Source organism: Fukomys damarensis, unplaced genomic scaffold, assembly GCF_012274545.1.
Source record: "Fukomys damarensis isolate Sample0158 unplaced genomic scaffold, DMR_v1.0_HiC HiC_scaffold_20, whole genome shotgun sequence".
In the NCBI taxonomy this organism is placed as follows: Eukaryota; Metazoa; Chordata; class Mammalia; order Rodentia; family Bathyergidae; genus Fukomys; species Fukomys damarensis.
This window is the reverse complement of record NW_022900932.1, coordinates 1,582,506-1,609,001: the sequence shown is the minus strand read 5'-3', so window position 1 is coordinate 1,609,001 and position 26,496 is coordinate 1,582,506. Positions and strand designations below refer to the sequence as shown.

Below are 26,496 nucleotides of genomic sequence, written 5' to 3'. Positions count from 1 at the left end.
GGATGATACAAAAACTAAAAAATAAAAGAGATGGTTCTCTGAAAGAATAAAGTTGACAAACAGTCAACTTTGTGAAAAAAGGAAATTCCCAAATCAATGCAATTAGAAATGAAAAGGGTGAGATTATAACAGATCTAGCAGAAATCCAGGGGATCAATAGATGCTTTGAGAAACTGTGCTCCAACAAGATGGAAAACACAGAAGTAATGGACAAATTTCTAAATACACATGAATTTACCAAAGTTGAACAAAGAAGATATAAAAATTCTGAACAACCTAAAATCAATCAATGAAATTGAAAACATCGTTTAAAACTCACCGACAAAGAAAAGCCTGGGCCGTGATAGCTTCAATGCTGAATTGTACAAGACATTTAGAGAACTGGTGCCACTACTGCTTAAACTCTTCAAAAAGTTGATAGGGAAGTAATCCTCCCAAATTCATTCCTGGTAGCAAGCATCACCTTGATCCCCAAAGCAGAGAAAAACCCAACTGGAAAAAGAGAACTCCTGGCCATGTCACTAATGAGCACAGATGCAAAAATCTTCAATACAACACTGGCAAGCAGAAGGCAGAAGATCATCAAGATCTGTATCTCTCACCACGCACTAAACTAAAGTGGAAGCGGATTATACAGTTCTAAAGACAAGTGTTTTTCCTCTCATCTCACTATATTCTTCTGACTATGTGTAACAATTTATTTTTGAACACTTTAGATAATAAATGGGATGCTACTTTCAAATCACATCCTTAGAGGCTGATATAGAGCAGCATTGTAAGAATATCAGTGATCTTAGAATATATTTTACTTTGCTTTTGGCTCATCCTGATTCTGCTTTTATTTGTCAGATACGCTTAAGCAACAGAATAGTTTTACTGACATTTTACGTACAAAATTTGATCTTCCTAATTTGTGCCTATTTCCTTATTTTTCCATTTATCCCACCTCCTCTGTGTAAATGTCACTTTGTGCTTTTTATGTACTTTTATTCAAAAAACATCTCGATAGTTTCTCTTTTTTCTCTCTCTCTCTTTGTTCTTTCCCATCAATTAACTCACTTTGTCTCCCAAGACAACTAATATTCAATCTTTTATGATGGTAGTTGTAAATCATCTTATTTTAGTTTGCCAATGTTTCTCATTTTTGTTTTGCAGATAAAGTAAAAGAAGAAAATGGTGAGTTTCAAATCTTTATCCAGTTACACTAAGGATATTACTCCACTTAACTCCACATTAGATAATAACAGAGAATTAAAGTGTATCATCATCTTCACATTTCAGAGAATAAAACTTTTCCTTTAGTGGAACGCTATTGCTTCACTTGCAATTTGCTTCTATGTAACCTGCACTAAAATGCTTTACTGTTTCTTCTTTTAATTGCAAATAATTTTTACTAATTTCTTTCTCAGAAAAATGTAAGATATTTTAAACATAAGTAGCAAGATGTTGATCTTCATATATATGCATTATATATGAATATGCACAAAAATTATGTGACTAAGCCAGATTTTTGCTGGGAGATCAACACTAGGTGTTATCTTTGCACCATGTTAAACCAATTAATTTTTCTCTGTGGAAAATAATTGATTTGATCCTCTTATCATTTATAAATTGCTTTTTTTACTTGAACTAGGGTAAAATTCATACAAAAATAAAATAAGCACTCTAAAGTGTACAATTCAGCGGCACTGGCACATTCACAGTGGTGTGCAACTCACCTTCGTGTATCTCCCAGAGAAAGGCATCATGGGTAATGTAAACTCAGTACACACGGAGAAGCAACTTGGCATTTCCCCAACACTCAGCCTCTTGACAATCACTGTTCTGCTTTCTTTCTATGATCTGACCTGCTCTGTGGCCTCAGAGCTGTCTCACCATGGAATATGTGAGCTATTTCTCTGCCTTCTTTCACATGTATGACGTTTTCAAGATACATCGTGATATACCACGCATCAGTACTTTATTTCTTTTCATGAGCGAATAATACACCCTTGGATGAGCATAGCCGAATTTTGTTTCTTTGTTGGTTTGTTTTTACCGGGGATCAAAATCAGGATCTTGTGCTTGAGAAGCAGGCGTGGTGCCACTGAACTAAATCCCTAACCCAAGCCTGTTTTCACATATAGATGTTAGTATAACTACAAATGGAATTGCTGGGTCATCAGGTATACTGCATTTTACTTTTCGAAGATCTGCAAGACTTTTTCCAATACAAGTGAAACCTGCAGTGAATAAAAATTTGTATTTTGCTACAATTTTCCAACACTTTTTCCCATTTATGTTTGTGTATTAAAACCATACCACAGCCTGTGAAGTGCTGTATCATTATGACTTTGATGTGCAGCCCCCTTGTAACTAGAGAAATTAGGTTCTTGTTTCCCTTTGCCTTTCTTTTTCATTTAATAATTTTATTGGTGCATTGAGGTATGCAATAATGGCATTCGTCATCGGAAACTTGCCCCTTTACATAATCCATCTTGGTTCTTATCTTTCCCCATTCCCCTGCCCTCCCTTCAACCCCTCGACCCCTCACTATCTACAAAGATTTTGTTTCCATTTTTTCCTCTTCTCATATTAATTCCATTCCCTTCTTTTTCCCCCATCCCTAATTCCCTTCCCCTTTGCACCTTTTCTGCCTATTTCACATTGTCTATTATACCTTTTAATCCGTATTTATACTTTCAGTTTCTCACTGTAAAGAAACTATTTGGTATTTACATTTGTGTCCTATTTATTTCACGTAAGAGTATGGCCTCAATGTGCATACATTTACCAATAAATGTCTTCAGTCTCTTGATCTTTATGTCTGAGTAATGCTTAATTTAATTTTTTTAAAAACCCACATTTTCTTTATCCAGTCTTCCATTGATGGGCAACTGGGCTGCTTGCAACTTTGAGCTATTGCAAATTGTGCTGCTATGAACATGGGTGCACATATATCATTGAAGTCATTTTTTTATTCTTCAAATAAGTTGTTTTCTTTTTGTGCCTGTTTCAGTTCATTATCATTTAATGCACATTTTCTAATTTTTTAGGAAATTCAATTTCCTATTTTTCTCATTGTTTTCACCATCCTGTTTTTTCTAATTCATGCTCTCCCAAATCAAAGGACATAAAGATATATTCCATGGCTTCCTTTTAAAAGTTTTGTGACTAGAAGATCTTTCATTCTGATCTCTGATGTATTCAGGTTCATTCTGAGTAAACAGTATCAATGTAACACAATAGTAAAAAAATGAATGAGAAGCTCATCTAGTATGTTTAATATTGGAGATAATTTTGCTAACTTTGCAAAGTTAATTTGCAGTAAATTAATCACTTGGAGAACACAAAATAGTCATTGAAGAGTGCTGCTTTGCCCTAAAGTTTTTCTTAGTTCTACTGAAAATATTTTTCTCTGCAATTAAAAAGTACAGATAAATCAGTACCTTATATTCACTCCACTCATACATATTAACCTAAATTGAGAGAGATAAATTATAGTATCTTGGAATCATTGCAGTAAGATAATGAGAAATAACTAGCAACCAGAATCTTAATTTTCATCTCTATCAGATAATGAGAGAATTTCATTATGAAGATAAAAGCAATGACAAAGAAAATGAGAGTGATCTTAAGCACAAATGATAGCTTAAAAATTGTACGAGACAGTAAGTGAAGAGATATCAACAAATACCAGAGCAACAAGGACCAGGATATGAGAGAAGGAGTAAATTCTCCATAGAAACCCATGGCGAGTTCTCCACTGATCAATAGAAGAGGCAATGGACTGTTAGAGTGCATTGTAGGAGCCCATAACAGCAAGTTATATGAATTTTTCTAACAGGACTTTTACTGCCACATCATCTTAGTAAGCTAGGGAGCTGCACAACACACCAAAAAGGGTTCACTCATACCTGGTCTTTGTAACAATTAACTTGCTCTTTGAATCTTTCATAAGATGCTATGTAGATATGTTCCAAAATAATGTCTGGCTCCATTGCTTATTATGTTAAAGTGAAGCTGAATTTTTACCAGACCGCACCCAGAGTCTGAGAGTGTCAACTTTACTTCTCATACCTGGTCTTTGTAACAATTAACTTGCTCTTTGAATCTTTCATAAGATGCTATGTAGATGTGTTCCAAAATAATGTCTGGCTTCATTGCTTATTATGTTAAAGTGAAGCTGAATTTTTACCAGACGGCGCCCAGAGACTGAGGGTGTCAACTTTACTTTGAAGGGAACCTGTGTCTAAACATTAATTCATCTTTCAGCTTTACTTTACTTTGAAGGGAACCTGTGTCTAAACATTAATTCATTACTTTCAGCTTTTGACAATGCTTTTCAAAATAGATAAAAAGCTACTTTTCAATAATGCTGAGGGTTGCACAGGTAATACAGAAAAAGAACCTTTGTTATACAAACTCATCACTTGTGAGTAGTAGTTTAGGACAACAAGATTCCTCTACTTCATACATAGGGGCCAGAAATAATAGCATTATCTGTCTCACACTCTACTCCTACAGATCTATCCAATATGTCAGCGTTCCTTCAGGGTTCTAGCAATAAATAAAGAAAAAATAAATAAATGAAAAATGAATAAATAAAATGGTAAGTTGAAGTCTAATTCTGGAATAAGCATCTGTGAAAAAAAGAAAGCAAGGAATGTGTGCTTCCTCTAATCTCATGTTACTCTTCCAAAGATGTGTAGTAATTTATTTACTGAGCACTTTAGATTGGAAAAATGATTCTGCTTGCACAGCATTTTCATAGGGCCTGGTATCGAGGAGCACAGTAAGGATATGAATGACCTTAGAATATATTGTGTTTCGCTTTTGACTCATTCTGATTCTTTCATATTTTTATTTTTCAGATCAACTTAGAAGAGACAAAGGTAAACTTTAATGACATTTTACATGTACAATATGATCTTTCTGTAGTAATTTATGTCTCCTTCCTTATTCTTTCAATCCTCCTTGCTCCCTTCTATAAATAGCTATTTGTAATTTTTATGCACTCTTATAAAAAGAAATTCTTTAAACATTTTTGGCTCTCTGTCTCTGTTCTTCCCCATCAGTTAACTCACTTTGCCCCAAGCCAACTAATATTTCATCATTCATGATTGCACTTGTAAATTACTTCACTTATTTAACCAATATTGCTCATTTGTTTCGCAGGTGAAATAAAAATAGAAATGATGAGTGTCATAACTGGAGCCGGTTTGACTAATGCTATTACTACACAGAACCAAATTTTAGACAATAGCAAGAGAAGCAAAATGTATCCTCATCTTCATCTTTTGCAGGATAAATAAAATTCTGCCTTTAGTGCAGCTCTACTACTAGTTTGCATTTTGCTTCCATTTAATCTGTATTTAAATGCTTTTGTTTTTGCAACTGTCAAGTTTTTCTCTAACTTCTTTTTCAGAAAAATGAAAGGTATTTTAAACAAGTAGGTAGATTATTTATCTTCAAATGTATACCATTTATAGTATACATTTTTCATGGGCTTGCTTCCATTGGCCTGTCTTCTCTAAAGTAATGTCTATTTAAGTTCATCTTCTTTTTTAATGAGTTGTTTTCTTCTTGTGATTAAGCTGTAAGAGTTCATTGTCATCTGATGCACATTTTGCAATTTTTATGAAAATCAATTTATCTATTTTTTTTTGCTTTTACCTTGCTATCATTTCTAAGAATACACTCCCAAATCAAGTAGCATGAAGAAACACCACATTGCTTCCTTTAAGTTTTATGATGTGAAGCTTTTGAGGGCCATCCCATGAAACAAGGAGCAAATTCTCCCATATAAACCCAAGGCAGGTTCTACACTGATCAGTGTAAAAAGAAATTGAGTGTTGGAGTACCTTATGAAGTTTAATAAAGGAGTTCAATAAAGTCAAGTTATGGATTTTTCAAGTAGGTCTTTAACTGCTGCACAATCTTAGTAATCAAGGAAGCCACACAACATACAAAAGACAGCTCACTAATACTTCTTTGTAACAGCTGAAATGCTTTTAAGTTTTTTCATAAACTGCTGTTTTCCAAAATAATTTCTCACTTTGTTACTTATCATCATAAACTTAATTATTTTTAATAAACTCAATTTTTATTACACCTAACCCAGTGACTGAGGATGTTGAGTTTATTTTGAAGGGATCCTACTTCTATTACATCTTACTGAGCTTCATCTTTTGACAAAGATAAAAATCAAAGCTCAAACTAGAAGGTTAAAAGCTAATTTTCAATAATGCCAATGGAAACACAGAAAACAAAACAAATTGCTTTATTCTTTTAGATCAACTATTAATACTAACTGAATATGGCAAGATTCTTCTAGTACATATATAGGAAGCACAAATATTGAGTATCAGTCTCCCACAGACATGTTCCTTCATGGTCCTTGCCAAAAATAAATAAATACGGGCCAGGGATACAGACCATCAGCAGAGCACCTGCCTGACAAGGACAAGGCTCTGAGTTGGATTCCCAGTACCAAAAAAGAAAAAAGATAGATAGACAGACAGACAAGTGGTAAACTGATGTCAGGCTCACTTTGGATAAAATTATAATTCTAGAATAAACAATTATGGAGAGCAACAAGAAATGTGTCCTTTGTCTAATCTCAGGTTACTCTTCCAAATATGTCTACCAATTTATTTTCTGAGCACTTTAGAACATACACGTGACCCTGCTTTCAAAGCACTTCCACAGAGCCTGGCACAGAGTACTCAAAGAATATCAATGATTTTATAACACATTTTGTTTTGCTTTTGTTTCATTGTTGTTCTTATATACTTTTATTTATCAGATAAATTTGGGAAGGAGAAGAGTAAACTTTAATGATATTTTATGTACAAAATATGGTCTTCCTATCTTTATCCCTATTTTGATATTTTTCCATTCCTCCTATCTCCTCATTATGAATATCTTTATGGTTTTTATGGTTTCTCACTAATAAAAATCCCTTAGCCAATTCTCTGTTCTCCTTCTCCTCCTCTTTTTCTTCTCTTCCTCTGTTCTCCAGCCAGTTAACTCACTTTCTGCATGTACTTTTCTCTTTATATTTTTTTCATTGAGTTTATTGGTACTTTTTAAGTACACAGTACAGTTACATTCAACATTGGAATCTTGTACCTTTACATGACAGATCTTGGTTCTCATTTTTCCCCATACCCCTGCCATCCCTCCACCCTCTCCCCTATTTATAAATATTTTGTTTCCATGTTTTCCTTTTCTCCTATTTTTTTCTTTTCCCTTATTTCCCTTCCCCTACCCTTTCCACTTCCCCTAGACCTTTAGCCCTTTTCGTCCTATTTCACATTGCCATTCCTTTATATATTGCACTACCTTTTAGCTGTGTTCGTGATGTTGATACTAACTCCTTCATAGGACTCTGAGATGAATGAAATTTTTATATGAGACTGTATTTGAGGGAAATCAGGGTACCTACCCTTTCCAGTCTGACTCTGAGAACAATTTAAGAAATTTCCTTTGATGGTTCTGTGTAGAAGACGGCCATCTTCTCTGCCTTGTGACTGAAACCTCAGCTGGCTGCTCCATGAGTGAAGAGTTATGGCACTGTGATTGTGGTCTCCACTATGGAGTTTAACAGATCTGCATTGAAATAACTGATTTGCCCATTTGCCAGCTGAAACTTGATCATGTTATTGACTCCTCTAATGCTCTCATCTTCCTTCTATAATCAAAAGAATAATACTTCACATTATCTAGGTAGCATTCAATTGAGCTGTTATCTAAATCTTAGCAAATGCCTAACTTAGGGGAAACACTGATAATTTGTGGCTGTGATTGCACAGGTGGCATGTGACAGGGCAACACTGTGAATATCAGCATTCTAACTTAAAGCAAAAAGAATACTGCATGAGAGAATTTGATCATTCCTTCCTTGAATTTCAACTGAAAATTTATCCCTGTATACTTGTGTTCTATTTTTTATTTTCTTCTTTTTGTTCAATAACTGTTGTAGGATTTAAAAAGTGATTTTTAAAGTCTTAATAAATAATTCATATACTATTTCAATATTACATTTTAAGTATACATTATGATTGCATTCATCACTGAGAATTTGTACTCATAACCCAGATTATTTTATTTTATCCTCCCCAGCAAAGATTTTCTTTATTCTGTGATTTTAAAACTGAGTTTTCACATTTGTTTTTCAGAAAAACTGCAAAAGGAAATTGGTAATTGTATTCTTCCATATAAAATAGTTGCAACTTTCTATTATCGCTATAGTAATCTCTTGCTTCGCTTCATCCTTAATCTTTACTCTTTTTTTTGTTTGTTTTTGTTTTTTGAGTCAGGGTCTCACTATGTAGTTGAGGCTAACCTGGAACTCACTATGTAGCCCAGGCTGGCCTCGAACTCACAGGGATCCTCCTGCCTCAGACTCCCGAGTGCTGGGGTTACAGACATGCACCACCACGCCCGGCTCTTAATCTTTACTCTTAACTCAATACCTTTTGAAATTCAAAAGTTATTACTCTATATTATAATAATTAAAATGTTAGCAATAAGTTACTTGCTTACCTTAAGTATTTAATATCATGTGATTCAGCTTGATTTGTTTCCATGAGAAGAAATTTCGGAAAGGAGTGATGACTTGGCTAATGTGATATTAATAGTGACTGTGAAAAGCTCCTCCGAGGAATGCAGGTCTTTCTTTCTGCATCTTTATCTCTTTGTGAGGCGGAGACTTATGTGTACTTCTCATTTCAGATGACATAAAAGCTCAATTCATGAATGGTAAGTCTCACAGTTCAAGTGTCATAAATAATTTTTTAAAAAACCTTACCCTCTGCAAACCCACGGCACAGAATCAGGCCTAATATACTATGACATATTCACTGTGTTGGAGCGAAGGATGTTTAATCCAACTTTTTGCTAATTTGGAATTTATTTTATATATGGGAAAGTGTTTCTCATGGTTATTCTACAAATTTTCCTTCTTTTCTCTTCTCGTCTATTACCACTGATTTTCTCTGTTTACATTTTTGTCTCAGTCTCTGCTCTTTTCCCTTCATCCTTTCTAGCTCCTGCTCTTTTGTCCCCGTGTCTCCCTTTAGCCTTCCCTTTCTGCTGCTTTCTTCCTTCTTCCTTTCTTCCATCACTCTTTCCCCATCTTTCTATTTATTTTTCCATTTTTCCTCCTTTCCGTCTTCATTTCTCAAATTGTATGTTTTCCATTATTCATTTTTCTTTCTTTCTCCTTTCCCTCCTTTGCTAGTTTTAATTTAAATTTTCAGAAATCTTTCTTTATATTTCTATCAATTTCTATATTCACAAAAAGAATATTTAGAAACATAGACGATAATGCAGCTGAATACTCACAGAATACCAAGAATAAAAAAAGAAGAAATGATATAGAAGAGCCAGGAAGATTAATGATGTCTCATCACTTTGTAACCTTGCAGGCTGGGAGAAGTCATCTTTGTTTCCTGGTGAGTGACTTTGTTCTATGACAATTTTCTTGGATGAAAAGGTGTATAATTAAGCTCCTGAATTATGTAAGACAACATTCTAACTGCAGAGATAAATATTTAGTAACTAACCTCTGTTCCATGGAAACCTTAGCAAGGATGATGGCTTTTTAAATATTTTGTGTTCTTTTCTCACCTTTCTCTCACAAAACATTTAAAGGTTAACAGAGGTAGATCTGTGAGTGTGCACAGATCTGGGGGAGGATCTGGGGGGTCCAGACCTGCGTGGCTACAGGCAGAACCCAGCAAGGGATTCAACCTGATCCCAGAGGCTCAGGCAAACCTGCCCAGCCAAGGCCTGCCCAGGAAAGAGCCAACCTTATTTTTAAAAAGGAAAGAAAAGACCCAAATCCCTGCAATTAGGAGTGAAAAGGGTGAAATTACAATGGATCCAGCAGAAATACAGAGGATCATCAATATCTACTTCAAAACCTTTACACAAATAAGATAGAAAATACAGAACAAATGGACAGGTTCCTAAATTGTATGAATTACCAAAGTTGAACAAAGATGACCTAAAAATTCTAAATGACCCAAAATCAATCAATGAGATTGAAAACATTATTAAAATGTACCAAAAGCCCAGGCCCTGATGGCTTCACTGCTGAATATTCTATAAGACATTTAGAGAGGAACTACTATCACTACTGTTTAAACTCTTCAATTGAATTGAAAGAGAAGTAATACTCCCAAATTCATTCCTGGAAGCAAGTATCACCTTGATCCCCAAAGCAGAGAAAGACCCAACTGAAAAAGAGGACTAAAGGTCAATCTCACTAATGAACATAGATGCAAAAATCCTTAATAAGATACTGGCAAACAGAATGCAGAAGATCATTAAGAAGATACAGCGATACAGGGATGGTTCAACATATGCAAATAAATAAATGTAATACACTATATTAATAGAGTCAAGGGTAAAAACAATGGAAACATTAGCCACAGCAATTATACAAGATAAAGAAATAACAGGAATAAAGATAAGAAATGAAGAAGTCAAATTGTTATTATTTGCACGTGACTTGATACTCTATATAGACGACCCCAAGAACTCCACCAACAGTCACTTAATAACCAAATTCAGTAAAGTAACTGGATACAAGGTTAACACACATAATTCAAAAGCTTTTCTTTACACAAAAAACAGACTCACTAAGAGACAAATGGGATAATCAATTCCTTTCACAATAGCATCCAAAAAACTGAAATACCTAGGCATCAACCTAACAAAAGAAATCAAAGACCTCTACTCTGAAAACTACAGCACTCTGCAAAAAGAAATTGAAGAGGATATCAGAAAAAGGAAAGAAATCTGTTGCTCCTGGTTAGGAAGAACCAACATAGTGAAAATGGCCATACTTCCAAAACAGCTATACAGATTCAATGTAATCCCTATTAAAATTCCAACCGTATATTTAACAGAACTAGAGAAAACAATCCAAAAATTCATTTGGAACAAGAAGAGACCTGGAACAGCAAAAGACATTCTAGAAAACAGAGACATGACAGGGGGTATTACAATCCCCAATTTAAAACTATACCACAAAGCTACTGTGATAAAAACAGCATGGTATGGGCAAAGAAACAGACCTGGGGACCACTGAAACAGATTAGAAGATGCAGAAACAACTCCAGATACCCTCACTGGAGTAAAGATAGGCTTTTTAATAAATGGTGCTGGAAAAATTGGGTTTAACTTGCCAAAGATTAAAACTAGATCTATATCTCTCACCATGCACTAAAGTGAAATTGAAATGGATTAAAGATCTAAATATTAAAACAGAAACACTAAACTGGCTGGAAAAGAGGTTAGGTAGAATTCTTGAAGACACTGGTGTAGGAAAATATTTTATGAACAAAACCTCAGTTGCCTGTGAACTAGCACAAATGATAAACAAGTGAGATGTCTTCTTATTAAAAATCTGCTCAGCAAGAAAACAACCAGCAGTGTGAAGTGACAACCCACAATCTGGGGAAAATTTTTTCACCAGCTCTTCCTCAGACAAAGGTCTACTATCTAGAATATATAAAGAACTCAAAAAATCAGACCTCCAAAATTTAAAGACCCAATCCAAAAATGGGCATCTGAAATGAACAGACATTTCTCAGACAAGGAAGTAAAAATAGCAAGCAAATGAAAAAATCTTCCACATTCAAGAAATTCATGTGAAAACAACACTGAGATTCCACTTCACCCCAGAAAGAATGGCTGCTATCATGATATCAACCAACAAATGCTGGAGGGGCTGTGAGGAAAGAGGAACCCTGCTCCACTGCTGGTGGGAGTGTAGACTGGTGCAACCACTGTGGAAATCAGTATGGAGATATCTTAAAGAACTAGGATTGGAAGTCCCATTTGACCCAGCTATTCCCCTGCTGGGTATCTTCCCTAAAGAATTAAAAGATCATACCACAGTGATATATGTGCACCCATGTTCACAGCAGCACAATTTGTAATAGCTAAAACTTGGAAGCAGCCCAACTGCCCATGAACAGGAGACCGGATAAAGAAAATTAGGGTTTTTTATAAAATGGAATACTACTTAGCCATAAAAAATGAGAAATGAGAGATATTTATAGCTAAATGGATGCACACTGAGGCGGTATTCTTCAGTGATATAAATAGGACACACGTGTAAGTACCAAATAGTTTCTCTAGTGTAAGAAACTGAAAGTGTAGTAAGGACTAAAAGATATAATAGATAATGCGAAATAGGAAGAAAAGGGACACAGGCGAAGGGGAAATGGGAAGGGGAGGAGAAAGGATAGAAGGGGATGGAATTAATATGAGAAAATGAAAACTAATGGAAACAAAGTCTTTGTAGATAGGGAGGGAGAGAGCAGTTAAAGGAAGGGTAAGGGAAAGGGGAAAAAATAAAAACCAAGACCGATTATGTAAAGGTACAAATTTCCAGTGATAGATGTCATTATATTGTATACATTAAATGTACCAATAAAATTAATTTTTTTAAGTTAACAGGTAGTGGGCCAGGGATTTAGCTCAGCGGTTCAGTGGCCTGCCTTGCAAGCACAAGGACCCAAGTTCGATCTCTGGTAAAAAAAAAAAAAAAAAAAAAAAAAAAAGTTAACAGGTAGATACAAAGAAATGAATAAAGAATTTTTGTTCAGTCCACAAATCTTCCTTTTCCACAAATCCAACAGGAATTAACTTTTATTTTCTATTTAACAAATCATTGATCAGCATAATTAATTATAATTTTTGTAAAACATGAACTTCCCTTACTCAGTTGGGAGTTGTAAAACACAATTATATGGTATTCTTCACTTTTGCAAATTAAAATCTGAATGTACCTAGTTGGGTGTCTCGCCTAGAAACTCTCTTCAAAACTGTACCTTTAATACTAGGAATTTTCCCCCAGTGTTCTACACTCTGTTTTATAGCCTACCACCGGCAGAAGTGAGGAATTGCTCTAATAAGAACAAGAATGAAAATTTCACCTGAAATATTTCATTTTCAAGTGTAGAAACGGTATTTTGACTTCTGTGCCTATTTCATTGGCTACGATTCAGATATACTGTTCCACTCAAATGAAGTAGGGATGCTGGTTGGAAAACATGTGCTTTTGTTGTTTCTCAAGAAGAGAGTAACTGCATCTTAGTGTACACCTGCATTTTACACCACAGGAAATATGAAGTAGAGCACTGAATTTCTGTAGGAATATTTGATGATGAACGGTGGAAAATATTGCAAACAAAAGGTACAGAATAAGCTTGGGACATTACCAAGAAAGAAAAGAAGAAAAGGAAAATGTTCAAAAGAAGAAATTATCTATTGTGCCTAGAAATTCAAACATATGATCTGGTAACACATATTTCTGTTCTTTTCAGACTGGAGGAAAGAAGTTTTCCAGGCTGGTGAGTCTGACCAAGAGTGACCCTACTCCTCAGGCTACGCACGATATCAGGGGGAGCTGGAGGGGAGGGCAAATGGCAGAATCTCCTCGACCAGTCCCCAGACATCTCAGGCTTCTGTAGGTATCCTGACTTCACAATCACTCTAATCCTCTTGGAGATTAAAAGTTTGGTTTTCTCTGCAGTGAATGTGACTCTGGATCCAGAAACAGCCCATCCCGCCCTCCTCTTGTCTGAAGAAAGACAGCAAGTAACCTTGGGGGAGAAACCTCAAGATCTACCTAAGAGTCAGCTGAGATTTGAATCCCTTCCCTGTGTGCTGGGTAAAGAGGCCATCAGCTCAGGGAGATGCTACTGGGAGGTGGAAGTGAAAAACAGTACAGCATGGGACTTGGGAGTTTGTAGGACTGATGTAATGAGGAAGGAGAAGACTTACATAAAACCTGAAGATGGTTTCTGGGCCATCAGGCTTTATAAAAATGAGTATTGGGCACTCACCTCTCCAGAAACTCAACTCACTCTACGGAAGCGTCCTAGCGTAGTGTGCATTTTCTTAGATTATGAGGGTGGGTGTATCTCATTCTATAACATGACAGATAAGAGCCACATGTACACCTTTTCTCAGGGCTCCTTCTCTGGGTCCCTAAGGCCTTTTTTCAGGCTCTGGTCCAGTGATCCGGGACACTTGGACATCTGTCCAATACAGGAAAAGCCTGGACTGGAATAGCGTGATGATGACCCAAATTCTACTTCCTCTGTGGCCGTGCAGATCAGTGAGAGCTGAGACATCTAGTCAGGACGTGAACCTTCCTGTACTGCAGCACACTGGCCTTCCCAGTCCTCTCTACTCTTCTTCCTGTCGTTTATTTTCCTTCATGATTTGTTTTCAAACAGTATGTTGCAGTGTAAAGAAATGTGTGGTTGTGCTTGATTAATAAAAATATATGTGTATGCATGTAAAACAACATGTGCATGTCTACATATTTTAATCAAATCCTTGCAACAGAATCATTCCGGGAAATGTGCACTGCTGATCCAGTATCAATTTCTTGAATATGTAACTTGGAAACAGCCCATTTGCCCATCAGTTGGAAACTGGATAAAGAAGATGTGGTTTTTCTATAAAATGGAATATTACTCAGCCATAAAGAATGAGAATTAGATTCATTCCTAGAAAAATGGACATACTCCTAAGAGAAATAAATAAGTCACACATGTGTTAATACCAAATAGTTTCTCTGGTGTGAATAAACCATTATAGCACATAAGATCCTAATGATATAATTGACAATGTGAAATAGGAAGAAAGGGGCTAAAGGTGTAGGGAAAGTGGGAAGGGTAGGGAAAAACTAATAAGGGAAAATAAAAACAATGAGAAAATGAAAAAACAGAAATGAAGTATTTGTAAAGGGGGAGAGGAGAGGGGTGAAGGGAGGGCAGGGACAAGGGGAAAAAATGAGAAGCAAGACCTGTCATGTAAAGGTACAAGATCCCAATAATGGATGTAACTGTACTGTCTACCTAGAATGTACCAATAAACTCAATGAGGAAAAAAAGAGAAACTTTGCAACATTTAAGCTTCTTAGCCTGATTTCACCTAACATTATGCTCTCAAGATGTATCCGTTTTCCTAAAAATAACTCATGTATCCTTCTTTTTTCCCCCTTTATGGGAACAGACCACAGGACCTTGTACTTGCAAGCCAGGCACGTTGCCATTGAGGTAAATCCTTAGCCAGAAAGTTTATACTTCTTTGTGGCCTTTACTACAAAGGAGGAGGACCAAGAGATGGAGGGCGGGGGTAGGGGAAGAGGATGAGAAAAGAGCTAAAATGCAGTATGTACACGTATCAACTCCCCCAATGAATGCAGTCATCATCGACTGCACATACATACTGATAAAATATCGTAAATAAAGTGGTTAATTGCCACCACATGAAAAAGAAACAGCCAGTCATGACATAAATCTTCCCATACTATAGTAATTTATTTTTCTTATGCTTTTCTACCATTTTTCCTGTCATTTAACATACCTCATAAAATGCCTCTCCAAAGTATGGCGCAGGGCACAGAAGTATGTTTTGCTTGCAGTATGACTAAATAAATATATACACATACATGTTAAACACACACATACACACTCATAAGACTGAATTATTACTAAAGAATTAGAAACAGGAATGCATATCACTTTTCCTGTGTTAATTTCTTGACCATCTCGTTAAAATAGTAATGAGATTTATTTTCATATTAGGCTCTTTTAAATGCCACATTATGTTGTTAACAAAATGATGTACATAAAATCAGTTATGTCTTAATGAATACTTGAAGCTTTTTCAGTTGTCCAACCCAATGTGACATTCATGGAAAAACAAATGCTTACAAGTTCGTCCTTCAGCTTCCTCTGTGTGAACTTCACCTAAATTACATCCTTTATTTTTTACACTCTTCATTCGCCTCTGACACATTTATTTCACATGTATTTTCAAGCCACTATTTACATTTTCTTAATATGCATGCAGTAAATTTGACTATTTTTAGTACAGTCCTATAAGTTTTAACACTTGCATGAACTCATGCAATTTCCTAAGTAAACTTTCTCATGATTTCCCTTGGTAGCCAAACTCTCCCTCCAGACCTAACTTGGATACAATTGATCAAATTTCTGCTCCTACATTTTTGTAATTTCCAGGATATTTTATAAAGTTTACATATAACATATGTTTTGAGAGCAGCTTGTTTCATTGAAGGATTTTCATAATCATCCATATTTATGTAGTTATAACATGACACTATATTGTATGTGAGTAGAGTTCCTCTGAACAGATTTTCCATCACGTGTTCATTCATTCACTGAAGGAAATTCATGCTGTTTCCAGTTTCAGATGGTTATCAATAAACTAGCTACAAATACTCATGTAAACATGTGCATCCCAAATCATTTTCACCTTCCAATGCTAAATACCTAATAACAGAATTACTTGGTCATATTTTAAGAGTAGGTTCAACAGTATATGAAATTTCTAGACTCTTCAAAGTAGCTACATCAATGTACATTCCCTTTACAAATGTGTAAGAGACCCAATTTCTTCATATTTTCGCCAGCACTTAATACGGTCAGCACTGCTTTGTGGTTTTGCTTTTTATTTATTGTTTCAATCGTACCCATTGTTATTTTTTTCTAAGCAATAAGGTATATAACTTTTCTGAGGCCAGGATTCATCACTTGGGTGCAACCTGGAACCAGCCTTTTAACTCATTCTTACGAACATATAGCTGCAAGTCCAAAAAACATATTTACTGAAAGTGTGTGGCTCCAAACACTTTACTATGATAGTCTATATATAAACACTGTCTCATTCAAAGTAAGACCTGCATCACCTCACAGGTCCTCTCAACCCCCTTTGAGTGTGTCTCAAAGTACGTGAAGCAAGATAACTTCATCAATTGTAAAGTTTGATTCCAATTAAAGAACTGTTTTAAAATTTTGTTGCACATATTTAATGTTTACAATGACATATATAGTGAAATAATTAGTATAATTACGCAAATTAACATACTCATCATTTCACATACTCATTTTTGTGTGTGGGAGAACACCTGAAATTTACTGTTACTAAATTTCCACTATGCAATATAATATTAATAATGGTAGTCAGTGTGCTACACATTATATGTTTAGATTTTCATTTCCTATATAATGGCAACTCTATATTGTCCTACATATCTTCAAACCCCCATGATACAGAGAACTTTTGGAAATAATCCAAAAACCTACCAAATGTTAGGAAAATGTAAAATAACTTCTGTCTCTAACAGTAATCTGCTTTGTTTACTTCAAAATTACCAGACACCGGAGGCACTGACCGTGAAGTGGGACATTTGGCCTCATCCCTAACCTTGAACACCCACTTCCTGTGCACTAGAATAGATAGCCAGAGGGATTTTTAAGGTAAATTCCCCAACTGCAGAGAACTGTTACGTCTGGGTTAAAGTTAACTATCTTGTGACAGTGATGTGAAATGAGGAAGTGAAATGTAACCACCTGAATGAGATCAAGGCTGTAAAGCCTTATAAAAGAGGGAGCTGCCACCCAATAGGAGGTCGATCACTGGCGCTGCCTTTTTGAATGTGATCAGCCTTTGCCTAGCAAAATAAACTTTTTATTATTTTACTTCCAGTCAGCTCATCTCTGTGTGTGTGTCCCTTGCCAATTCCTCCTGCAACACTCCACATCTCATCTGCCCCTTGTAACCACCATTCTGTTCTATTTTAAATGTGACGTATTTCCATTATTTCATTTTCTCATTTTTTTTCTTTTCCCTTATTTCCTACCCTTCCCACTTCTCCTACACCTTTAGCCCTTTTCTTCCTATTTCACATTGTCAATTATACCATTTGGATCTTATTTACACTTTCAGTTTTTCACATCAGAGAAACTATTTGGTATTTACATATGTGTGTCTTATTTATTTTAATTAAGTGTATGGCCTCAATATGCATCCATTTTCCTATGAATGACTCTAGGGAAGGGTAGAGGGGGTGAAGGGAGGGCAGGGGTAAAATGAGAACCAAGCTCTGTCATGGAAAGGTACAAGATCCCAATGATGAATGTACCAATAAACTCAATGAAAAAAAGTAAAATAAATTTGACATATTAATCAATGTTTGCAGTATTTTATTTCTGTGTATAACATTTCACTTAGCATAATGTCCTCCAGATTTATCCATGTTGCCACAAATTTTAACATCTTCTTTTAAGGTTGAACAAAATTCGTGTATGTAGAACAATTTCTTTACCCATTCCTCAACGGACACTTATACTGGCTCCATATTTTGGCTGCTGTGAATAATGTGCAATGAACATAGGATCACAAATTTCTCCATGAGCTGTTGATGTCATTTCCTATGGGTATATACCAAACAGAGAAATTGCTTTATCATTGGTGATCTATTTTTAAGTTTTTGAGGAGCTCCACACTGTTTCCCATATGACTTTCCCCTACCAAAAATGTGTGAATTCTCTTTTCTTTATATCTGACCAATACCTTTTATCCTTTGTCTTTTGATAATAGCCATCCTACCATGTGTGAAGTAATGCATAATTTTTATTTACATTTCTGTGATGACTAATGATACTGAGTATATGTTAAATGAAATAAGGCACTTACAGAAGGACAAGTAATAAATGTTCTCCTTAATATGTGAAAGGTAAAAAGCAAACTGAATGTAGTAGAGTGACTACTAGAGGCTGGTAGAGAAAAAATAATAGGGGACTGGAAAACAGGTACCAAAACACGGGTAAAAGAAGTAAATTCTGGTATTCCGCAGCACAAAGGGATAAAAATATATATATTTCATGAATTTCCATAAGAGTGTGAAGGCTCTAAGCATAAAAAATAATAAAGACGACTAAAACTAGACCCATGTCTCTCACCATGCACTAAACTAAAATCAAAATGGATCAAAAATCTAAATATTAAAACAGAAACACCAAACATCCAAACATGCAATGAAGACTTGGCCACTAGCCAAGCTTGGTGGTGAACACCGGGAATCAAACTGGACTCAAATTTGGAATTCTCCTGATTCAGTCTCCCAGAGTGTCCAATGAAGCACTGGTCACTGAGAACAATAGTACCACACATCTTGTAATCATGCTTTCCTCCAAAATGTGCAGGGATAGGCATGGGTGGAAATAAAGTACCTGTTTTTATAGTAGATATTTGTAGAAGTGATTCCATTTTAAATTAAAGCATAATAAATATATAAATAGCTCCAAGATCTTTTGGGGTCAAATTTAGTTTCTAGATGTTGACCAGCTCCAATACAGATGCCTCTTTGATTGATTTACCATAATCTCCCCTCTAACCCCAAATCAAGCTCGAAATACTTCCATTTCCCCAAGAGTGGTCTGCATTCTCAGATAATTACTCATCTGTACCTTTTACTCCAAAATGATTTTTTATAATTATGGCCTTTTAAAAAACTGTACATTCATTCCATTGTCTAAGACTGGGAGACTGCATTCTCACACTACACTTCCTCCAGACACACAGTCCTTCACCAGCTCTGCTCTCCCTCTGCTCCCTCACTTGCTCCGTTCCATCCTGGTTTATGTACACAGCCTCTAAGAACCGGGAGCCAAACCAATGAATCTCCACATCCTCCACACTTATGCCCAGGGACCCAGCATGGGCCACAGTGAGCTCCCAGGGGCTAGTAACAAAGACTGAATTCATGGACTGGCTTTGGGGGAAACTTATGGACAAAAGGATGCCAGAAGATCCTGCCTGCACATGGCGGAGCACAGCAACACAGCTGACCCGGCAGAGCCCCCTGGGCCTTCCGTCAGCCACACCTCACATCCAGCACCCATTCCAACTGAAGACGTGGTGGTAAACATAGCAAAAAGGTTTTTTTTCTTCATGGAGCTTAGAACCAACAGAGCAGTCTCTTTTTAAAAGAATGAATTTCTGAGTGCAGTGAGAGTATACTCTAAGAAGGAGGAGAGACGAGTGATGGAAATTGAGACTGGAGTTTTCAATCAGGTCTTGGTCATCAGAAATTGTGCTATTCGAGGAGCTTACTTGCCCCTGAAGCATGGGCAAACAAATCACTACCTCAAAATAGAGGATTTGGAATTAACCCAAGTATAAATAAGAATTAATAGAGTGATTTAATCCTTCTATTCAGAAAGCAATAGAACCCAGGTCTGGAAAATATAAAATGTTCTCACCTGAGGCCCACAAGAACACTTGGAGAAGCAAGACAAAGAAAAATGTATCTTGATGGGAAGAATTCCAGGGGATGCCCCATCGTACCCTGTGCAGAAATCAATATGGCCCAGAGGAAGGTATCATAAATAGCTGGGAAAAGAAGAATCGATCAACAGGTAAAAAAGATTATGACTAGTGCGGCTCACGGTGCTTCTAAGAAATGGTCTCCTGGAGCTCTCAGACACCTGCAGGTCTCTCCAGGAACCTCAGGGAAGACTCTGACACTCACAAAACGGCTTTCATTTCCCTCTTGCAAGAAAATTGCCACTTGCTGCGGATAAATATGCCCACAATCTCTCTAAACTGCTCCCTCCTTCAAGAAGAATGTTTTGTACAGTGAAGAAAGAGGAAGGGGGAAAAGGAACATCATGGAGAAATGGCATAATCACAAGCATCGTCCATCCTCCCGTTTTCTTCACACCTTGCCATGTGATCGAGGGGCTGATACATTCAGCTTATCCCGTCAATCCCTGGATCCCTTCCACACTGTCCCCCTCCCCTTGCTCCTGCCCATCACCCAGAGAAGGCCCAGGCAGCGTTCACATCTTGTACATTTTTCTGAGAGACATAAGCGTCCTCTGCTCACCACACTGCTCACAGCATGAGGAACAGGTATTCCCAACCTCACCACCAGGCGCCCTCTCCGGGCCCCCACAGATCTCTCCTGTGAGAACTGATGGGAGAAGCTTCCGAAAATTTGGGATCCTGTCATTTAAAGGACTCATAAAACCGGAAACAAGAAGTCCCTGACCACCGTAAGTCCTGGGCAATGAGCTTCTCCTCCTTGGTCACCTTAAACTCCTAGGTCATAAGCGTCTCTTCTATCACTCTGACATTCTCAAAACAGAAAGTAAATTAGAACAAGGAAAGGGAACTTTAACCTGTGACAGATAAGCTTATCTAGAAATTATACATTTACAAGCTACAGAGAGGATCAAAACAACTGATATCTTCTTTCTGAGAAATGCTGATATTTGCCCCTTCTTTTTTGCTTCTATTTTAAGGTATTTTTTCATTTCCAAGAGTGATGACTGTTTCTCCAATTCTGTATTCCCTATATGTGATTTCTCCTTTTATACTTCATATTTTCATTTGGAAATAAAATGATCACACTCACCATAGGAAATCTGTACCTGAACATGCTATAGCTTGATTCTGCTTCTTTTTCCCATTCTACTCTCCTCCCTTAAATCCCTCTTCTCCCTATTTACAAAGCTTTGTATATATGTTTTCCATTTTTTTTCTTGTCATCCCCACCACTACCAGTTTCTCTTCACATTTGAAATGTTTCTTCCTATTTCACAAGATCACACTCACCATAGGAAATCTGTACCTGAACATGCTATAGCTTGATTCTGCTTCTTTTTCCCATTCTACTCTCCTCCCTTAAATCCCTCTTCTCCCTATTTACAAAGCTTTGTATATATGTTTTCCATTTTTTTTCTTGTCATCCCCACCACTACCAGTTTCTCTTCACATTTGAAATGTTTCTTCCTATTTCACAATACCTACTATACATTTTGGTCCTTATTTATACTTTTGGCTTCTCACACCAGAGAAATAATGTGGTATTTTCACATATGTCCATTTTGTTTCATTTTAGAGTATGGTCTCAATATGCATCCACTTAACTAGAAATGTCTCAAGTGCCTCCTTCTTTATGGCTGAACAGTACTCCAATGTATTTTTTTAAATCTTATTTTTCCATTCATCAGTCGATGGGCATTTGGACTATTTCCAAGATTTAACTATTACAAACTGAGCTGCTATAAACACAGGTGTTCACACATCACTATGGTATAATGATTTTAATTCTTTCAGGAAGATACCAAGAAGAGTAATAGCTGGGTCAAATTGAATCTCTAGCTTTAGTTTTTTGAGGCATCTCCACAGATTTCCACAGTGGTTGTGCCAATCTACACTCCCAAGAAAGATTGCCTCTTTAATAAAAGATGCTGGAAAATCTGGCTTTCCATACCCCAAAGACTAAAACTAGACTCACGTCTCTCACCATGCACTAAACTAAAAATCAAAATGGACCAAAGGTCTAAATTTGAAAACTTCAGAAACATTTAATCTGCTGGAAGAGAATACAGATAGAACTCTTGAAGACATAGGTGTAGGCAAAGACTATGAACAAAGCCCGGGTCGTGCAGGAAATATTACAAAGAGTCAACAACTGGGATCTCAGCTTATTAAAAAGCTTTTGCAGTGAAAGAAATCACCAACAGAGTGAAGAGACAACACAGAGTGGGAAAATATTTTTGTCAGATGCTCCTTAGACAAAGGACTAATATCTAGAATATATAAAGAACTGAAAATTATACCCCCAAACTTTAAAAACTGAATCCAAAAATAGGCAACTAAAATAAACAGACACTTCTCATAAGAAGTAGAACAGCAAATAAATATATGAAAAAAAATATTCCACATCACCTGGTCATTCTAGAGATACAAATGCAAAAAGTTCTGAGATTCCACCTCATTCCAGAAAGAATAGTTGTTATCAAAAAATCAACCAATAAAAGTGCTAGTGGGTCTGTGGGGGAAAGGGAACCCTTCTTCTTACTTTTTGTGTTGGAAAGGTCTAAAAATTCAGAGACAAGCAGAAATAACAGGCAGAAATGCCCATACTTTCAGTACTCCAAAAATAAATGCCCTATCATTACTTTTTCTGCTATCTATCCTTCTATGTTTCTCAAGTAAACAGACTCATATCGCTCACATTATTATGAAAACTGCTTTTTGAAATCAATTGTATTTTCTAGATGTTTACCTTCTGCTCTCTTTCTCTTTCAGTTCAAGTGTGCTCAGAATAATTCCCTCAAAATATTCTCTACAGTTTACTCAATTTTAAAACATTTCTCCATTGTTAGGGGAAAATATAAGATATGTACATGGAGTTTTCAAATTCCTTTTTCCAGCCTTGTTAGAAATGTATATTAATCTATTTACGTTTTTGAATAGAATACAAATTTATGCATATCACAAATTTTAAAATTAACAAAAGAGGCAAATATTTTCTTCAACCTCTTCCTTTGTCCTTGTTTTCCCTTTCTATTCTCAAGTATCTCAGAGTTAAAGCATTAGGTGGGTGTCAGAACTCAAGTAAAACAGGAGGCTCCCAGGGACATGGGCTGCCCGACTTGGGTGAACAGTGTCTGGTGAAGGGAGGAGTGCGTGCAAGGAGCGGACCCAGCCCTGAAGTGGGCTGCAAAACAGTAAATGGCAGCATATTCGTGCAACGTGATGACGTGCATGCGGCGACAAATATAAGTAAAATCCTGACATACGCAACCTAGTAGAATCTTAAAAAACATTTTGCTTAGCCAAAAAAGACAAACTCAAAAGTGTACATATGTATGAATCCTTTTTTGTTGTTTTGAAGTTTGAAGATAAGCAAGATTAAGCTGTGGTGACTTATGTTAGAAATTATTTCTTCTGGAATGTACTGACTGACAATGAACAAGAGAACTCTGTAAGAGATGAAAATTTTCGTATTTTGATCCAGGTGGCAGCTACATTAGTACAAGAATTTGCGAAATATCTTTGAACTGCATTCTATTGTATGCAGTTATATCTAAATAAATTTGATCTTTTATAAGCTGAGGATATCTCACTGGATCCAAAGAATCATTACTTAAGATGTAGGTATCCCTTTAACCAGACTGTTAGCACCTTAATAGTAATATTTATCCAATCACTATGTTTTTGAGTATTCCACATTATAAAGCATGAAGAAACATTAATTAAACTTGGAAATAAACTGAACTCCTGTTAAGCACAATCTATGCCTGGCACTGTTTAATGATGTTATTTCCATTCCACGATTGTGAACACAGCGTTCCCTATTTCTGAGCCATGACTTTCCTCTGTACAGCTTTATATCATACATGTCCCACTGTGTCCATTACAGTGTGGTAGGAAGAAGCATGCTTCATTGGTTTTATTCTCTAGATCAGCTAATTCTCTGAATTAAACATTGGGAATATCCATAAATTTGAATATCACACAGGAAGATGATTCCCTCTTCCTGAAAAAATGTGGTTTCAGCTCTTTGCAGCTGGGAGAAAGAAGTTTCACAGCATTCTCAACCAGGCACACTTTAGAGTTCCTGCCATTCTATAGCTCAGCCCTGTCCAAAGTTCACTAGGGTGAAAATCCTCACCTGCACTTTCCAAGCAACTGAAGAGCTGGAGACAGGTATAATTTTCCCCTTTAGATGCACTCAAGGAGAGGCACTGGAAAGCCAATGCCTCTTGGTATCACCGCGTGTCCTCCTTCCCTCTCCAGAGGTGGACTGGAAACTTGCAACTCCAGCCACACCCTTGGATGCTGACAGCTAGAGCCAGGTGAAGACTGTCTCTGGAGCCTGATTCTGTAGGTGCACTAGGGAGCTTAAGAGCTTCCAGAAATCCAAAAGCTACACGGAGACGGTGAGAACGAAACGTATGGTGATACAGAGATTTATCTGCAGCAGACGTGGGTCCTGAAGAAAGAGCCGCTTGAGTTCTAGGACGTATGGTGAGAAAAAGGTCCCTTCTTTCCTGGGAGACAAGACGCAAGCGCTATTTGTGGTAAGTAAGTAAATGAATGTAAGAAGGCTGAAAACACACTGACTGAGAGAGGTGGACTAGATCTGCCTACCTTCGTTTCCCAGCCTGGAACTCGGTGTTTTCAGTTTTGTGAGCATCTGGGAGAAAAGACGAATCTAAAGAAAAGCAAGAGTCCACAGAGCACAAGAGAATAGTTTATAACTTTCCATAACCACTAGAGAAACGGTTGGTTTTCAAAGAGAAAGAAAGAGAATCCACTGGGAAAGGAGTGAGAAATGGTGTCTTAAGGTCTGAGGAAGGAGAAAGAGCTGGAAAACAGTGTATAAAGTTAAGTCTTTGAACGAAGGGCTTTTTCTAATCTTCATTCTGCTAGTTTGGCTTTCTCACTGCCCTTTTCTACAGGGCGCCGCGCTGTCAACGTAACCCTTTCCTTCTGCAGTGAAGATGGGGGATTTTCCCACTGTGTCTCGAGCTGGCTCTCTCCTCCCTCTTCTCCTTCTCCAGATGTCCACATGGTGCTTGGCAGGTCAGTGTTCTGCCACATGCATTTTATTTATTGGCTTGTTTCACCTGGCTCTGGTTGGTTTTCAAAGAGAAAGAAAGAGAATCCACTGGGAAAGGAGTGAGAAATGGTGTCTTAAGGTCTGAGGAAGGAGAAAGAGCTGGAAAACAGTGTATAAAGTTAAGTCTTTGAACGAAGGGCTTTTTCTAATCTTCATTCTGCTAGTTTGGCTTTCTCACTGCCCTTTTCTACAGGGCGCCGCGCTGTCAACGTAACCCTTTCCTTCTGCAGTGAAGATGGGGGATTTTCCCACTGTGTCTCGAGCTGGCTCTCTCCTCCCTCTTCTCCTTCTCCAGATGTCCACATGGTGCTCGGCAGGTCAGTGTTCTGCCACATGCATTTTATTTATTGGCTTGTTTCACCTGGCTCTGGCATAGAAATGAAAACGTTTCATCATTCACTGTCCAAGGACCACCTGCACAGCAAAGCCCCTTATTCCTTTGGGTAGACCTTGTGGAACTCAGACCTGTAATATTTATTGGCATCCTCACTGACTATATGGTTGAATTTATTTACTTTTCTTGTCTCATTTGCTGAAAAATACTTTATAATGTTCATACACTGCCAAGAAAATCTAAGCACAAAGAATTGAGGCTAAGGATTTACAAACTCTATTGGCTGTAATTTTTAACAAATCACTCAGTCTTCCTGGGAGGATATGAGTACTCCCTCCATAAAGTAAGAGGCCCTTGTGATGAAGTTTTCAGACTCCATGTTTGGAAAGAACCCACACATGAGACCATAGAATGATATTATCGTTTCTCTCCTTAACCTGATGGCAGGTAGTGAATATTAAAAATGTTAATATCTATACATCGTGACCCAGAAACTCTCCAATTGTTCTATAAAAATGTTATGTGTGGGGCTGGGGATTTAGCTCAGTGGCACTGTCCCTGCCTTGCAAACACAAGGTCCTGAGTTTGATGCCCAATGGTACCTCAATCTGTAAGCAGAAATGGAAAAGTCGGGAGCACAGGGTCCGCTAGCACACTGACCACTGTCACTGCCTTGACCAAAAGCACCCCAGTCACATTTCTGGGAGAGGCTAGCTGGGGCCAGTTCCTCTAAGTGCAATGCTATTGCCTTCCATACTAAACCCTCCTGGCCAACAACAAAGCTGTGCCTTTCTGAACCTCTCTACCCCAGAGCCACCACATTTGTAGACCTAGATAAGTGCTACATATATGTTTCTGTGTAGTATAGATATAGGCAGATATACAGAATATATATATATATACATATATATAT

The 26,496-nt window shown here is 37.0% G+C and overlaps 2 protein-coding genes across 2 annotated transcripts in view; both read left to right on the top strand.

Annotated features, from left to right (window-relative positions):
- Positions 1 to 14,088, top strand: part of LOC109117596 (butyrophilin subfamily 1 member A1-like) — a 28,291-nt gene extending 14,203 nt beyond the window's left edge. The window contains exons 4-9 of the mRNA XM_033766602.1: positions 1,156 to 1,176; positions 8,163 to 8,183; positions 8,719 to 8,745; positions 9,414 to 9,440; positions 13,329 to 13,355; positions 13,538 to 14,088. Coding sequence (XP_033622493.1) covers positions 1,156 to 1,176; positions 8,163 to 8,183; positions 8,719 to 8,745; positions 9,414 to 9,440; positions 13,329 to 13,355; positions 13,538 to 14,079 — 665 coding nt within the window. The 3' untranslated portion in view covers positions 14,080 to 14,088. The remainder of the gene's footprint in view (positions 1 to 1,155; positions 1,177 to 8,162; positions 8,184 to 8,718; positions 8,746 to 9,413; positions 9,441 to 13,328; positions 13,356 to 13,537) is intronic.
- An 11,935-nt stretch (positions 14,089 to 26,023) lies between these two features.
- The window catches only part of LOC104852358 (butyrophilin-like protein 1), a 7,241-nt gene continuing 6,768 nt past the window's right edge, over positions 26,024 to 26,496 (top strand). The window contains exon 1 of the mRNA XM_010609943.1: positions 26,024 to 26,030. Coding sequence (XP_010608245.1) covers positions 26,024 to 26,030 — 7 coding nt within the window. The remainder of the gene's footprint in view (positions 26,031 to 26,496) is intronic.